At 45.8% G+C, this 12,145-nt stretch overlaps 1 protein-coding gene across 1 annotated transcript; it reads left to right on the forward strand.

The window, feature by feature from the left end:
• Window positions 1-278: 278 nt before the first annotated feature.
• Window positions 279-11,154, forward strand: Smim20 (small integral membrane protein 20). Its single transcript, XM_013009188.1, has 3 exons — window positions 279-472; window positions 9,628-9,684; window positions 10,549-11,154. Exons 1-3 carry the CDS (start codon window positions 358-360, stop codon window positions 10,584-10,586), a joined length of 210 nt encoding a protein of 69 aa, XP_012864642.1. The 5' UTR covers window positions 279-357; the 3' UTR covers window positions 10,587-11,154.
• The last annotated feature ends 991 nt before the right edge of the window (window positions 11,155-12,145 follow it).

Genomic DNA, 12,145 nt, shown 5'->3' on the forward strand with positions numbered 1-12,145 from the left:
AAAACCCACCTGCCCCTTGCACTCTGCCCCCGCCTCCTGGTGAATGGCCCCTGAGACCACGCCCTCGGCTCCGCCCTGCCCAACCCGGCGCGGAGACCACGCCCCAAGCTCCACCCCGCCAGAGGCCCCGCCCACCCAACGCGGAGACCACGCCCCAACCTCCACCCCTTCCATAGCCACGCCCCAATCTTGCGCGGAGACCACGCCTCTGGCGTCGTTTTCTACCCTCACCCCGCCCCGAGGCCCGGAAGTGAAAGGCGCTCCGCCTCTTCCGAGAAGGTCACGGCCCATTCGGCGGGAGAAGGTCTCCGAGCGTGCTGGGTTCGCTTGGGTCACCCCCGCTCCCGGCCTGGCGCCATGTCGGCGTCCCGGAACCTGCGCACCGCGCTCATTTTCGGCGGCTTCGTCTCCCTGGTCGGCGCAGCCTTCTACCCCATCTATTTCCGGCCTCTAATTAGGGTGGAGGAATACCGTGAGTGACCTCTGACCCCGCGCGGTGGCCTGGCCCCAGTGACCCCATCCTCCCCTACCCCTGTCCCTGTCAGGTCACCTGGTGCGGTGGACTCAAGCAGGCCCGGGTTCTAGTCCCGCAGCCTCTTGACCTTCAGTGCTCCTGTTGACTACAGCCATCTGTCCAGGAAGAGGCGTCTCCCGGAAGGCTCGGGGACGTGGTGTGTATGAAGCAGGTCGACACGAAGTGCAGGCTCACCCAACTGACACCGTGTGTCAGGTTAAGCACATGCTGGATCATTTAATTTGCACGACGTCTTCCCATTTTACAGAGGCGAGAACTGAGGCCCCGAGAAATTGTAGAGGTTGTTCAAGGTCGCACAGATAGTAAGTGGGAAGGCATTTATGCCCACCCGGGCCTGTATCTTCGAAACCTCCTCCAGACACCCAAGCAGAGTCTGATGGTGTAGGGAGAAGGCAGATGGATGTCCTGAGATGAAAGGTGTTTTTATTACACTTCATTTTCCACTCCCAAAGATATCTTTGAGCAGAAATATCTCAACCCTAAACTGTTAACCTGGGGTTTTTAGTTCTTCCTCTCCTTTTTCCTCCGATCGTTTTTCAGTTTCTGCTGGTTTCCTTCATTTTAAGTTGGTTGCTCACATGACAATGGGGAATATCCTGGGAGTAATTTTCTTCCTTAATCATTCCAGTCCTATCATTCTAAAAGCCAAACTCTCCTTCCTTGAGACCTATACCTCAGGAAGGATTAGCACTTTGATACATCTGAAGCCATTTGTCAGAGACAAAATATTAGGCATTAGAGGCTCATTTTGTTCTCCAGGAAACCTGAATCATCTCGAAGATGGAAAAGGGCCAGCCCTGTCCCTGGAGGATATTAGCTGAGGCTGGAAGCTTGGTGATTTGAAGGCAAAAGCTCCATGTAAATGCTCTGCCCATCACAAAAACGCTGCTCACATTTGGTTTCTGGAGGGGGAGCCTTTTAAGGGCTTAGATTTCCTTGTAGCTTCTTTCCATTAGCCAAAACGGAGATGGCTCCTGCCTTCTGACTTCCAGCCTGGCTTCAGTGCACCCTGTGCGGGATAGAGTGGGATAATGGGGGCCTCTGTGAAAGTCCTGTGCAATCTGTTTCCATCATCATTTTTCCCTTCACTGAATCTCTGCCCCAGGCTATTTTATTATGGCTTCTAGAGTTGAACCTGGGACAAAGGGAATACTTTAGGTCCCATTAGCAAGATTTCTCTTATGGAGGCTAGATCAATGGTTCTTAACTGGGGTGGTTTTTTTTTTTTTTCCTCCTTAATGGGCAAGTGGCCTTATTTGGAGACATTTTTTGTGTGTCACAAAGAGGGAACTGAAGACAAGGAATCCACAGGATAGAATCTAGGATAAACATTATGTAGGCACAGGATGGTCTCCATGATGATTTACCAGCCAGCTTGGGTTACATGGACAAGGTTAGGTGTGTGTTTCATAGGACATGTATACTTGTCTGACAGGCTGTCTGAATTGCTTGAAATAGATAAGTAAATCAGCCCGTTTGGGGCGAATATTTTATAAATGTAACTGCAATAGCCACCATTTATCTTCATATATATATATATATATATATATATATTTTTTTTTTTTTTTGAGACAGAGTCTCACTATGTAACCTAGACTAGTCTCCAACTCAAAAGTCCCCTTGCCTTACTCTTCCAAGTCCTGGGATTACAAGCATAGCCACCATGCCTAGTTGAGTGGCTGTTCTTTAAACTGGGAAGCTGTTGATGCTTACTCACTTTTCTGGTTCTATTTTGATTAATTTGGGAAACTTACCTGAGAGTCAGAGCTGATTCCTTAAACAAGTAAATAATACAGAACATCTACTTTTTAATTGAAAGATATTTGATACCTTTCTAAACACAACCAATATATTAAGCCATATGGTGTTCACAATAACCCTGTGTGTTATTATGCTGAATGATCTTCATCCCCATTGTAAACGAACAATTAAATAAATTGGCAAGGACCCACAACTGAGGAGCCACTGATCTGGGATTTGAACTATTGCCCTTAATCCCTAAATCATACTACCTCTGGAGGGCTGGGAGGAGGGAGAGGAGGGAGGCTCAGCATCTTGCTAGATGAAAGACCTTGAAGCAATTACTTCACCTTTCTGAGCCCTTCCCTCTTCTCCATCCATAACTATGGAGTTTACTGGATAGAATTTACAAGGTAGGGGTGAATTAAATGAGCTAATGGTTGCATACCAGATTAGTACCATATAGTCTTATGTTAAATGTTCCACACACAAGGCATTTTTAAAAACAAAGCCCAAGGGCAGGGGTATAGGAGACTGAAGCAGGTGCACAGACCTCAGGCTTGCTGACCTGGTAGTGAACTGGGTCCCAGGTGCCTTGTTGGGTGTTTGAGATCAGGTTGGGGAACCTGCTGGGTGGTCAGAGCTGCAGTTTACTGCAGTGCATTTGACTGGCATTCATTTAGCTGCTGTTCTTGCTTTTGTTCAAAGCCAGGATGTTAGTGGTCATTCGGCCACTGGCAGTGTTAGGTACAACAGGATGGTCGAACAGCTCTTTCCATTGTTCTCTGCCTAACCTGTTCTAGTCCACATGTCTCCCATGATGCTCTAATTGCTCCCAGGCCAGTCGGTACCGCCGCTGGTGGTCACACTCAGTCACTGGTGGCTCATCTTTGCACACATCCTTCAGAGATCTATTTTTCTTCCCTCCGTAGTTTCAATTTCTTTCTGGAATACATCTGTTAGAATTTCTTTGGGAAATGTTTGCTTGATAAGAAATGTGAGTCCCCCCAGGTCTTCGGCTGAGGAAAAGCCTGTTGTCCTGCCATTCGTTCTTCACATTTGATCATCTAGCTGACTTGATTAAAATACTTTTGCAATGTGCTATGTCCCCTGAGCCAGTGGAGGGTTATTGAAGTACTTGACAAGGACAGCAGTGATGGTGTGTGCTGCGCAGGCGCTCACAGTGAGAAGGAGGACCCCAGCGGGGCAGATGCAGAGGCTGGATTTCTTTTGGCCTCAGGGAGCAGTCACTGGCCTGAACCACAGGTGGTTGTGGGTCTAAGAGAGTAATAAACTGAGGGGACTTGTGACTTGTGGCCCTGTAGATAAGGGAGAGAGAAGAAAAGGAAGGTGGTCCCCAGGAAGCTTCTGGCTCCAGCAGCTGGAGCCTCGGTGGTGCTGATCACCAATAGGAAACACTAGAAGACATCGGTGTAGGGGTGAGGACAAGCTTGAAGGTTAGGAATCCAGATGTGCACATCTAGATGTGCACAAAGACAGTGGACTCACAGATCTGGAGTGCCAGGGCACGTGGGCAGACCATCACTGGGTATGTTGGGCTGGGGCAGGAAGAGCCAAACTGGCCCAGTCCAGAGGCCAGTGAATGCCAGAGTGTGAAGGTCTCAGGAAAGGCCTGCAGGGGATGAGGGGACCCTCAGAAAAGATGGAAGAGGAGTGGCTACGGAGGTAGGCTAAGGCCTCCCGAGAATATCCTGTCACAAGGCCTAGGAAGACTGGGTGGTGAAAGGGGTGTGGCCTAGAGGCGAAAGGAGGAGTGGTTGCTTGGCGACCATGGGAAAGATAGGTGAAATCATGTATAGGGTTTAGCAAAAAGAAGACAAAAATATTGCTTATTTTGTTAATGTTTACAGTGATTTAAAATTGAGCAAAGAGATTGCAACCAAGTCAGTAACCTACTAACCTGTGTTTTTAAAGTTGGCTGTTGGTTGAGGAGACCAGGAAGGGAACATTTGCAGCAGGTCAAGGGCTCTGGGGAGGGGTGGAGAGAAAGGAGAGCCCAGACAGATGGTGCTGGAAAGAGGACAGCCCACGGAGGGGGCATGGCAGGCTCTGAGCTCAGGTACCCAGTAGAACCTCAGGAGGAGGCCGGGCACGTCTTCTGGGGAAGGAACCATCTGGATGTAGTTCAACATGGCTTTGAAGTTGGCAAGTCATAAGTACTGTCGGCCATAGCTTACGTTCCCTGTGACCCAGGAAGGCAGGTCCTCTCTGAATAAGAAGCACAGCCTGAAGGAAGAGGGTCCCACTCTGAAACATTGTGCCTAGGCATCTGCAGAGACCTCGAAGCCTTAGCCTCTGCCTTCCAGCTGCTCCTCTGTCTGCTGTCAGCCCTCCCTGCTGGCTGTCCTGTACACTTTTCTGCCCTGGACATCAGCCATAGCCAGAAGCCCAATGACCTGTATGTATTTCTGCCCTGGACATCAGCCATAGTCAGAAGGTCAAGTCCACAGTTCTTGGAAGGGCAAGACTGAGAACTTAGTTTCTAGTAAAAACAAGATTTGGAGCCAGAGGCCTGGTGAGGAAGGATCCCAGGCCATGTGGGCCCCAAAGTAGGTCCCTCTGGACCCTTCAGCTGGGCCAGGCTGGGTGTGGGGAGGATGGGGACAAGTAGATTCCAAGTCTGCTAGAATGAGCCTGCAGGCAGCAGAAACGAGGATGGATACTCAGTAAAGAGCCAAGGGGACCTTCCACAATGGCCACTGCAAAGTCTGCCTTAGGAGATGTCTGCATTCACTGTGATCTGCAGCTCTTTCCATCCATTAACTTTGCACGACTTTATAGGTTCTCTTGGATTACAAGGTCAGTTCTGTGGCAGTTGGCCTGCGGTCAGCTATGTAGAACCAAGGGCTTAGAACTATTTTGCTGTGATGCGACTTCCATCTTTTTGCACAACATGGTTTATGAGGTGGGCACATTTAGGGAAGGCAAGGTGGCATTAGAAATCTGACCTGTCTTTGTATCCTAGAACTACATGGTGATCCTGCATATATATGGTCGTTTAAATGGTATGTGTTATGGGTCCTGTGATCAACTGGTAAAACAGAATCAGATCATGTCTGTGACCTCGTTCATTTTTATTTGAGTTAAATGTGCAGAAGCAGGAGACCATAGGACTTTGCCAGAAGAGGCTTGAGCTCATGCATTCCCCTTGTGTAAATGACTTGCCCAGTGTCACTTAGCACATGAAGTACTGGGTACACACTGGATCCTGACTCCCTTGCCAGCTTAACACCCTGTCCTAGTACCTTTCAGACAGTGAAGAATGTGTAAGAGGCAGCAAGGCGCAAGCATAACGCTGGTTGGCGAGCTGGCAGGAGATGCCTGTTCTGCCCAGTCATGTTTCCCTGAAAGTGTGGTGTCTGCCCGCCGGAACGTGGCTATAAGATGCTACCTGTTGTGGAGATAATGTCCCTTGTAAAGCCAATCTCCCTCTTACGCTGGGTCCTCCAGAGACCCCTCTTGTTCCTTTTGCCATACAACCAACGAAATGTGGAGACAGGCTGAGGCTGCTGGTTTTCTAACCAGCACCGAAAGCTCCCTGGATTCAACCAGATTAGTGGCGTGGGAGCAGCAGGGTCTGTCGGCTGTGCAGTGAGCCAGGGCTTCAGTAGCCATTGGCCCCTTCAGATACTCGTTTACTCTATTCAGGTTCGGTGTGGTGTGGTGTGGTGTCTCTTCAGCCTCTGGTTCATACCTGCTGTTCTGACCATGTGGCTCCCACTAGCCAGCTATTCACACCTGCCATCATGGCCATTGATTCCCCTCCGCCAGCTGGCTCATCGCTGTTGTTACAGCTGTTTGGTCTCCTCAGCCAGCTGGCAACAGTTGCTCCTTACTCCCCCTCAGCTCCTGCTTCACACCTGCTGTGCTGTCCACTCGTGCTGCTGTGGCTCCACAGTCACTATTGGGACCACTGGATCCCCCTCAGCTGTGGTTTATATTTGCTGATACAGTCCCACTCTGTCACTGCCTCACACCTGCTGTCTGGGTCCCCTCTGCCAGCTGTTCACCTCCTACTGTTAGGGTCAGTGGTTCCCCTGAGCCTCTGGCTCACACCTGCCAGCGGTACACATCGAGTTCTGGATTTCTTGTGGCATAGTTTGTGCCTGGACCCTAACAGCAAAGTAGTAGGTTTCTCTCCAAATTTGTACTTCCTGTTTTCAGAAACCATAGATACCTTAAGAAATCATCATGGACCAGCTACAGTGTTGTTGCATTTTTTTATACGTATGTTTGCATTTGGCTATTTTTCCATATTAAGAAAAACTCCAAACTGATACCAGAGATCCAAGAGTAGTACCAATTACCAACATTTTGCACATTTGCTGTCTTTCCTAATAGAGTCTTACGTACATGTGTGTCTTCATCTATACACACGTAATTATATGTGTGTATTGTAATCATTACTATTGTTTTGTAGAACCATTTAAGAGTAAACTGAAGACATTGTAAGCTTTCATCCCTAAACACATGAGCCTGTATTCTGGAGAAAAGGGCATTTCTTACCTCACCCCAGTCAGTGATCCAGTGCAGGAAGTTTAGAACTGATATATAATGCTGTTGTCTAATATACAGTCCTGACCTGCCTTCCCCGTTTGTCTCAATTACTTCAACTGTGAGTTGCTTTTATTTCAACTGTTCATTGGCAAGAGACGATGGAGGAGCTGGATTCCGGAGGAAGTCCTGGACATCAGCTTCTCTCCGCTTATTTATTTTAGCTTGCTTCCTGCTGGGGCTCCAATAGAGCCACCCGCAAAAGGCCATTGTCAGACTGCCGAGAAGCTGGTGCTCAGTGTACTGCATTTCTTTGTGTGGCTGTCAGTGTTAAATTCAGTAAAAAGTGGCACACTGAATTTATTTCCTAATGTGGACATTCAGTGTAAGGATGCATCGTTATTTCCACAAACTTAAAAATTAGTAGGTGGATTCTTTTCCTACCATGGCCAAATCAGCACACCCTTATGTATAAACCTCTTTAATAATACACCTGCACCCTTTGACTAGAGGTAAGGATTCTCAATTAAAACTACAAATCAAAGCACTGCCTTAGCACCAGGGGGCAGAGTCGGGCTTGCTGAGACACTGGAGTAGGGAATTTTCTTAACTCACTGGCCCATGGCTGGGTTTTAATCGTTTCACCCACTCTACGAACATGCTCAGGACTGAAGTCAGTAATTAGCTTATTGGTTCACGTAGCCACATAGTGGGAACCCTGGCTTCCAGCATTGCTCTTTTCCCAAGAGCTTTATCTATTTGCCAGTTCTCTAGTGATAGTAGGGAGAAGATTGTCAACTTCATCAAGATGTGCTGGCTAAATCCCAGGTGACTGTTTCTTAGCATATTCTGTAGTCACAAATAATGTGTCTTTGTGCTGTCATGAATTTACATAAGACTGCCTTGGCCTTACTGTGTTTATTAAACATTAATGGATTAAAGAACCAGCGGATGTAGATAGGATACTAATACCTGGTTATCACTTGGTAGGAACTGGTTTAAATTGCCTGTCCAGGTCAAACTACAGAGGTGATTGCATCAGAAACAGGATTAGAGGAGATTACAGTGTGTTTAAAACAAATCCCCCACCTCTCTCCAACTTCATTAGCAATTAGCAAGGAAGTGTTCAGACCGGGATTCCTTTCTCTTCACTCTTCCCTGCTGCCTCACAAGAGGTTAGAGCACAATTAAGCATTCTGCCTCACCTCCCAAAGCAGCTTTCAGTGGCGCTCAGTGTTCTGGTGACCTGGCACTGTCTTTGGCATTGAGGTACCTGCTTCCTAGAAAACACGTTTGGTCTACCTAGATGAATGATTTTCTTAAATCTGCATGTCCAACATGCTATGACTATCCATTATTTCCCCAAACTCATTGATCCCTCCTCTTTGTCAGTAACAGAGGATAAACCTTTTAGGTCTAGAATATTATGACTGTTTCCGTTCCTGGACTATGATGGCAAGGTGGCCTTCCACTAAGTGTTTTTGAGATATCCCTACTTGGGAGACTTACATGTTGGCAGTGTGGGCTACTCAGGTCTACGGGAACTTGGTTTAAGTCTTATGATGGGAGAACACTGTTTGTTTTAGAAGTCTAGCACCTTCAAGGCTCTATACCAGCCTCTTGACTTGGAAGACATCTTGGCATGTCTAGGGCCCCAGAGGCTTGGTTGCTCTTTACTTGCTACTTTCAGCCATTGCCTATAATCAGCCTCATTGTGCTTTATCTTCTTCCTTGCTTTAGAATTGGATATCAAGAGTCCCATAATCTCCATGGCCAGTGTTTTATTTGCCAAAGCAAAAATGAGCATTGATACAACTACCAGGCAGGTTATTTAGGAGTGACTTTCCATTGCATCTCTGGAAAAACATGTTGGGTGAATATCAGAGTGTGCAGAACCTAGTTCTGGTACCTTTGTGCCTGTGTAACTTTATGAGAATCCAGAGGCCAAAATAAAGAAAATGAGCTAGCATTAAATAAGAACTAAATGTGGACTTAAAGAAACACTGTCGGTCTGGTTAAAACAAAGCTCTGATTACAACATTTAATTACTATAATTTAGTAGTAAACATCCTTTGGCTCCAAGTATTTCTTCTAACAGGCTGCCATTTGTTTGTCAAGATACTTAAAATAATAAGTCTTTGTTGTCACAGGCCTTGGGTTTGTTCTAAAGCACTTAGAAAGCCCACAGTCATAAAATGCTCAATTTCTCTTGGCCCTGGCCTGGTGGACTTCTCCAAAGAGACTGGGTTAGCTGCTGTAGCTATAGCCCGCTTACTAATTGGCACAGCACCTGCAATCAATTAGGGAAGCTTCAATTACCCAAACCAAAGCCACCCACCCAAAGATTCATTTTCTGCTCTATTTCCTATCAAAAACATAGCATATTTAGCTCTGAGTCCAGTCCTTCAGTGGAGTGCGTTTTAAACATAGAAATGCCATCGTTTTCTTGTTAATTGTACTCGTTCCTTCATTTCAGCAGCCTTCCGCTCATAATATCCCGCCCACCACTTCTTCAGAATTGTTCTTTTTCTGTTGTTTTGTTGCCTTTCCAAAATGCTGAGATCACAGGAAAAAGATGTTAGTTGGAGCTTTTCTTTTGAAGTATAGCTTTTGTTTTTATTGAAAGTACTCAATCTTTTTGCATTATAGGCTCTGGCTTCCACAACCGTAAAAGCTTTGAGTGATGGCATCTCTGAATTTAATAATTTTCATTAATCTCATGTCTCTTTTTGTCCTGTATCGTTGGCCCATGTAAATACAATTTTGTGCCTACCCCACCCTCCTCGCTCCATGATCACTTTCTTTCTAAAGAGTAATTATTCTATTGTGTTTCTTAGAGAAGGAGCAAGCAATAAATCGGGCTGGGATTGTTCAAGAAAACGTGCAGCCACCAGGTAAACTTTAAAAAAAAATCAAAACAAGATGTAATCTACTCTTATGTGGTTTGTATGTGTTTGCTTTTTACCTTTAAAACTTTTAACTTTTAACTTTGATTTTGCTCTTTATTTTGTAATCGTTGCTATTTTCTAGGTGCTATCTAAGATTTTGTTTTAATGTTTCACTGCAGAATACTTTTTGCAAGTTCCTCTTTTGCACTTGATAAGTGGGCACAAAATGGAACAAGTGTGTAATTAAATATGAAGTGTGAATAGCTGTTTTGCAGATTTATTTACCAAGCACCTATTTAAACATCACCCTCATGGGAAACTGGTATTTGCGTGTGAGGTGGTTTTTTTTTTGGGGGGGGGTGCCAGTACTGGGGCTTGAACTCAGGAACTGGGCATTGTCCCTGACCTTTTTTTTTTCCCTTAAGCTTAGCACTCTGCCACTTGAGCCCTGTTATGTGCTATTTTAATTGATGTGGGTTTTGACTTTATACAAAAGCTCCAAAACCTCTTTATGGCTGAATAGGTCATTCCTTTAAGATGATTCAAGTTGGCCGAGACTGAGAGGTTTTCAGTTTATTAATCAAAACTCCTTAATCTGTGGCAGCATCTTATTTATTCCTTAATGAGGCCAGATACAGATCTTCTATTATGGGGCAGTTTTGGAGTCATTTCAAGGTCCCGCTTAGCCACCTTTGCTTTCTGGTCCCTTCATTCTAGGTCCCAGAAGGCCCCCTGGCCCCCCTGTGTCTCTTGTCTAACCACATGGAAGCTGCACAACTCATTTTGGGTGTTGTTCTGTTTGTTTGGCATTGAGGGAAGTGCTGCGACATTTAAAACTGAATTTTGTTTTATTTCCATGTCTTCCCATAGGGTTGAAAGTGTGGTCTGATCCATTTGGCAGGAAATGAGGAGACTATCACCACGTGCCGTTATAAAATGGCCTTTGCCCTGCCTTCCACTCTGCATCGTCAAGCACACTGGGTCACTCGTTGTGCAAGGGTGGTTGGTGGCTGGGAGGAGAACTCTGACAGCCCTGCAAGCCGCTTGCAATGAGGCTAGGTACTTCTTCCCTTCCCAAATACCAAGTGACCCTGAAGTGGATGACCACAGGAAGGTCTTGTGATTCAGTTGATTTTCCATAAATAGACTGTTCCGTGAGGCTTCTTATAGGAGGCTTAATGAAGGCCCATGTCTGCCTCGCCACCTTCTACAGAAGGGATTTCAGTGAAAGCCCCCACAAGCTGAGCTGCCTCCTAGAGCTCTTTGGAAGCATTTCAGTTGCTAAAGCCCTTTGAGGACAAAGTACTCTGTGCTGCTTAAGAAGACAGTTTGTTTTAACTGCCTCTTGTGAAGATGGCTTCATGTTGGAAAGTAAGTAAATGGAAGCAGGTGGAACTGGACAGGGCACACAGTAGAAATCAGTGGTGTGTTCCCGGCAATGAATGTGCAGATTAAAATGATTCCTTTTACTCTGCAGTGCTGTGCTTTTTTTTTTCCTCCCTGAAATAAGTGTTCTGTCAGCTATAGTACCAAGAAGTATTATTTGCCTAGATTATATTTGGCCAGGTTATTTGTGTAGTATTCATCTATTCTAAAGGTAAATAGTATAATATTTGTCTCAACAAATATTGAATCCCATTTCTCTACCTGGGAAATTAATATCACCATTGCTTTTCCTTTCCTTCACTCTTTGTAGCCCCTTTCTAGGTCATTCGCTTCTATAGATCTCTCTTCATTCAATATCAGAGTGCCTGGCACATGGGCTAGACTCTCCTTAGATGAACAGTGTGGTGACATCATTTTATTACTGTGAACTTGATGTTTTCTTAATAGACAACTTGTCCAATTATGCAATTACTGTCAGAAATAAGATTGATATTTTCAAAATGAAAAATCATCATTTTTTCGAGGGTATTCACTAATATTTAATTGACTTACAGTTAACAGCCCAATAGGGGAAGTTGTCTAATTCAGGGTACATTTGCCCACTGTTTTCTTCTGAGGAACCACCAAGCTCTTATGTCACTTAAGCTTCTGCAGATGCTTAATTGAGTTTTCCTGGGACATAGGCAAGTGCCTGGTAATGTGCTTTGGAAGAGGTCCAGGCTAAGATGACTGGCTCTGAAAGGAGAACCATGGGGCTCGCTGGCTGTGTTGGAGGGGACAGACCCAGATTGTCTCCTGAGTGGGCTCTTTGTCCAGAGCCTGCCCCTGTACAGTCCACCTCCTTGCCAAGATGAAGGGGCTGTCTGTGCTGCTTAGTTGCCTTGATGGTTCTAACAGGATCACTCTTCATGTTGTCAGACTGCTGTCCGCACTTGACAGAAGCCACACTGTTCATGAGGACTGACTGAGAGGCTCGCTGATCTCCAGAAATCCCAGTGGCACCCTGAGATTAATAATAAAAGCACTTTTAGGAAACCGAGTTAGAAAGTTGATTATGTCTATTGGCTTTTAATTTGATGGT

The sequence above is a fragment of the Dipodomys ordii genome, unplaced genomic scaffold (assembly GCF_000151885.1).
Source record: "Dipodomys ordii isolate 6190 unplaced genomic scaffold, Dord_2.0 Scaffold8, whole genome shotgun sequence".
NCBI lineage: Eukaryota > Metazoa > Chordata > Mammalia > Rodentia > Heteromyidae > Dipodomys > Dipodomys ordii.